General features: G+C 37.0%; 1 protein-coding gene across 1 annotated transcript; it reads right to left on the reverse strand.

Annotated features, from left to right (window-relative positions):
* Positions 1-217: 217 nt before the first annotated feature.
* On the reverse strand, positions 218-1,084 carry LOC113759397. Its single transcript, XM_027301970.1, has 2 exons — positions 886-1,084; positions 218-795 (listed from the first exon to the last, which is right to left on the reverse strand). The coding sequence occupies exons 1-2, from the start codon at positions 1,051-1,053 to the stop codon at positions 229-231; spliced, it is 735 nt and encodes a 244-aa protein (XP_027157771.1). The 5' UTR covers positions 1,054-1,084; the 3' UTR covers positions 218-228.
* Positions 1,085-3,525: the final 2,441 nt, after the last annotated feature.

Raw genomic sequence — 3,525 nt, forward strand, 5'->3', positions numbered from 1 at the left:
ATCCTAGGCAAAACATCAGCAATGCACCAACCAAGTATTGCCCCTGGAGCTATATAGCAAGGCTAAAGTCATGAACTCTCTGAAAAGTTTGATTACAGCACAGCATTGGTAAAGAAAAATAGCTATAACATAAGCAATCTAGACATCATTATAAGGACAACTCTACAATCTCAAATCGGGGGCCTTCCCCGGAGGGGGGGGGGGGTGGGTGGGTTAAGCTCTTGGACTTCATCTGTCAAGAACCTCAACGGCCATTGGAGTTCTGATCTTTGTTTGCTCAACTCTTTTGAACGGTCTCTTTGCTGCAGAACTATACTGATGCAATGGCGTTTTGTTTGTATCAAGGTGATGCAGGAGACAAACCATGCTTACAGAAGTAGCAAACATTGGTATTGGACCAAAGAACCAGAGCAGCAGGGTAGTTGCGAAGTAAAGCGCTCTGAGCCCCAGTGACCAAAAATCACCTCCTCTTATGACTGCTGATTCAACATATTTTATAGGAATGTCGGTATCTGGTGTACTAATGAGGTAATTTGCATGGATGAAACACCTTGATGATTGGACAAAGCATGCAAAAGCCAATAAGAAACAGATTAGAAGACTAATGAACTTGATTGACATTGTGGCTTGCCTTGTGTCTCCATAGATTAGTTCACTTTGGAATATGTTTGAATTGTTCGCAATCCAGGCTCCAATTAGAGAGCTAAGAGTTAGGGAGACTGATGCAAGGAATGTAGCTGCAGACACATTGGCTGAGAGCACATCTAATGCTGTTTTAACATCCTTGTTTTCAACCTGCAAAAATCTTTTCTCGCTATTAGCAAAGTAGTAAAAGATTGACTTAGCTGGGCATCAGTGCAAGGAAATTACAAACGAAGGTATTACCTGCATAACTTTTTCAACCCAAGCCTTCTTGTCATTGTTCTCAAAGCCAATCACTGTAGTGTGTGGACGCTTGAGGCATCTGTACAGCAGGAAGAGATGGTAGGCAAACATGATGAACAGCCCACATGGCACCAACACCAAATCAAGATACTCCTTCCGGAAAATCATTTATTTGTTTTTGGCTTTCCCCGTGAGCCAATATCCGGCACCAGATTGGAAGATCTCGTGGCTTTGAACGTTTAGTGAATTCAGTTTTATGTCTGAAATCTCACTTAGAAGGAATTGATGGAATTTGTGATTTGTTTAAGGAAGTCTTTGACTTTGCGTAACAGAGTTGCAAAGACAACTTGCAAAATACAGTTCCCCAGTTGGCCTTATCATATTCTTGCTCACCAAGTAGAGCTTTTAGTAAGGGACTGACTTTGACCCACGATATCTGCAGCTAGTTCCTTTCTTTTTTTCTTTTTCTTTCTTTTATTCTTCTTCTTCTCTCTCTCTTTAAAAAAAATATAACACTTAATTACCCATCTAAATGTCAATACACCATCCTGATTACTGATAAATCTTCTCCTTCTTTGCCTTGAAAGTGTATATGGTGTGTGTGCAAGAGCTAAACCTGTACTAATGACTACATTTTTGTCGAGATTTTAGATTTTTCCTTAAAATTTTTAGAAAATCAATTGTTTTGAAGGAATAAATGTAATTGAGACAAAAAATGTGATATTTACTATATATATATATATTCTGAACTTGGTTTGCCTTAACTATCACAAATGCACGGTAATAAAGTATTCTTTGTCCCAAGAGCACTTTGATTTTGTAACAATATTTTGTTTTTCTATTAAATTTGGATGACATGAATGTTCTCTTTCATGTCATTTGAGTTAAAATTTTTAACTTTTTTGAATAATCTGTTGTTCCTCTTTAAGTCATTTTATGAATTTTTATTAGTTTTAGCAAGCTTTTCCAATCATCATTATTATTTTGCTAATGGTGGATAAGAAGTCCAATTACAGAATGAAGGAATTTCTTAGATTGTCCATCAATAGCAAAGCTAAGCTGCAGGGAAATTTTCCTTCAAAATACTTCTGATTATGCATACTTCTTTTCTTTTTTTTTTTTTTGTCAAAATTATGCATACTTCTAATATGCCTTTTTTATTACTTGGAAGGATACCCGTCTTCCTTCAACTTGAACCAGTCATCGTCAACCAGTAACGTAAGGGAAACCTCTTCATTAGGAGCCTTTTTCGGGGGTTTAAAAACTAGTCATTAGCAGCCTCTTTGAAAATGTTGCAAGGCATTTTCCAATTAGACCCCATTTTTTTTATCTCTTTACGGTTACTGTACTTATTTGTCGACTGATGCCAGAGAAAAGCCTGAATTGAGTTCCAATTGCTTATTTATTGCATTCCATGCTTCTGCTTCAAGTTTTCTGCACCTTCTTCTGCTGCTTCTAAAATATTAAAAACTTACACAATCCAATTCAAAAGACTAGTACTAAGGTCATATAAAAGCAGGCAAGAACATTTTTTTTTTCTTTTTTTCATATTCACAGACCCTAAGCACTGAATTTACCTCAAGAGAAAGACAAAATTAGCCACTGCAGGTAGTCAAGTTTCTTGAAGCAATAGCATTCTAGAACTTTAACAATAATGTAAGGTCCGACCTGCATGCTGATTTGTCTGTCTTGCTCAATATTTTGGATTGGTGAATTTCGCTAAAAAACGCAGCATTGAAGTGATTTTAATACTTCAGCAGCGCCCCATTTTATCTGAAATTCAGGAATCAACGAAAGCTGTTTGTTTCCATGAACAATTTCTGTGATTCTTGTAGATAATAGATATGGTTACGTATATAGAAATCATCTCTCTTTGTGGTAACTTTGGTTTATCAACGGGAATATAAACACAGCATTGGGCCTAATTCAATAAGCTTCTCATCACTTCATCCACAACATGCTTATTGGCATAACACGCTTCACAAAAAGATGCAGCTTACGGTTGAGTATGGTCTGCCTGCCATATGTTTTCCGGGAATTTTGACCATTTATTATTAGCTTCCATTTGGAAAAGGTCAATAGCAGAGTAAAAATCAAAAGACTGTGATGCTACAATTAATTACTGAGGACCAGAAAGTCTTACAGACCTCAATACCATTACAAGGATTGATTCCTAAGAGATTCTTAATTCTAGAGAGTAACAAATCAACAAGAGGACATCTTTCTGCACATTTTACAAAATAACTGTATGTACAACTCCAACCTACTTCACAAAAGAAGCAAAACAAACATGACTCCTAGTTTAGAAGCTATCTAGAAGACCTGAACTAGGTTGGCGAAACCAGACTCTTTTTGAATGCGTATGTAGAAAAAACCAGAAAAAATGCGGTCATGATTAGATGTTAGAAGCGACAACCTCTGTTATTTGAACTGAACGTTGTACCCCTTTGAATTGGCTCTTTTCAGTGTCCTTTTGACGATGAAAACTTCCTGGGAACTTGATTCGGAGGAATCAGGTCCAGAATCAGGTCTAGAAGAACCATGATTAGAAACTTCAAATCTTGCACTCGATGAAGACTTCAAGATTCCCTTCAAGGGTTTTCTTTCTGTACCGAACGCCTCTTTGCTGTGATTATCACC

The sequence above is a fragment of the Coffea eugenioides genome, chromosome 2 (genome assembly GCF_003713205.1).
Source record: "Coffea eugenioides isolate CCC68of chromosome 2, Ceug_1.0, whole genome shotgun sequence".
NCBI lineage: Eukaryota > Viridiplantae > Streptophyta > Magnoliopsida > Gentianales > Rubiaceae > Coffea > Coffea eugenioides.

Coding starts and splice junctions, on each gene's coding strand:
- LOC113759397 (XM_027301970.1), bottom strand. CDS start 1,053: ATGATTTTCCGGAAGGAGTATCTTGATTTGGTGTTGGTGCCATGTGGG. Junction 796..885: donor GGGTTGAAAAAGTTATGCAG/GTAATACCTTCG, acceptor AGATTTTTGCAG/GTTGAAAACAAGGATGTTAA.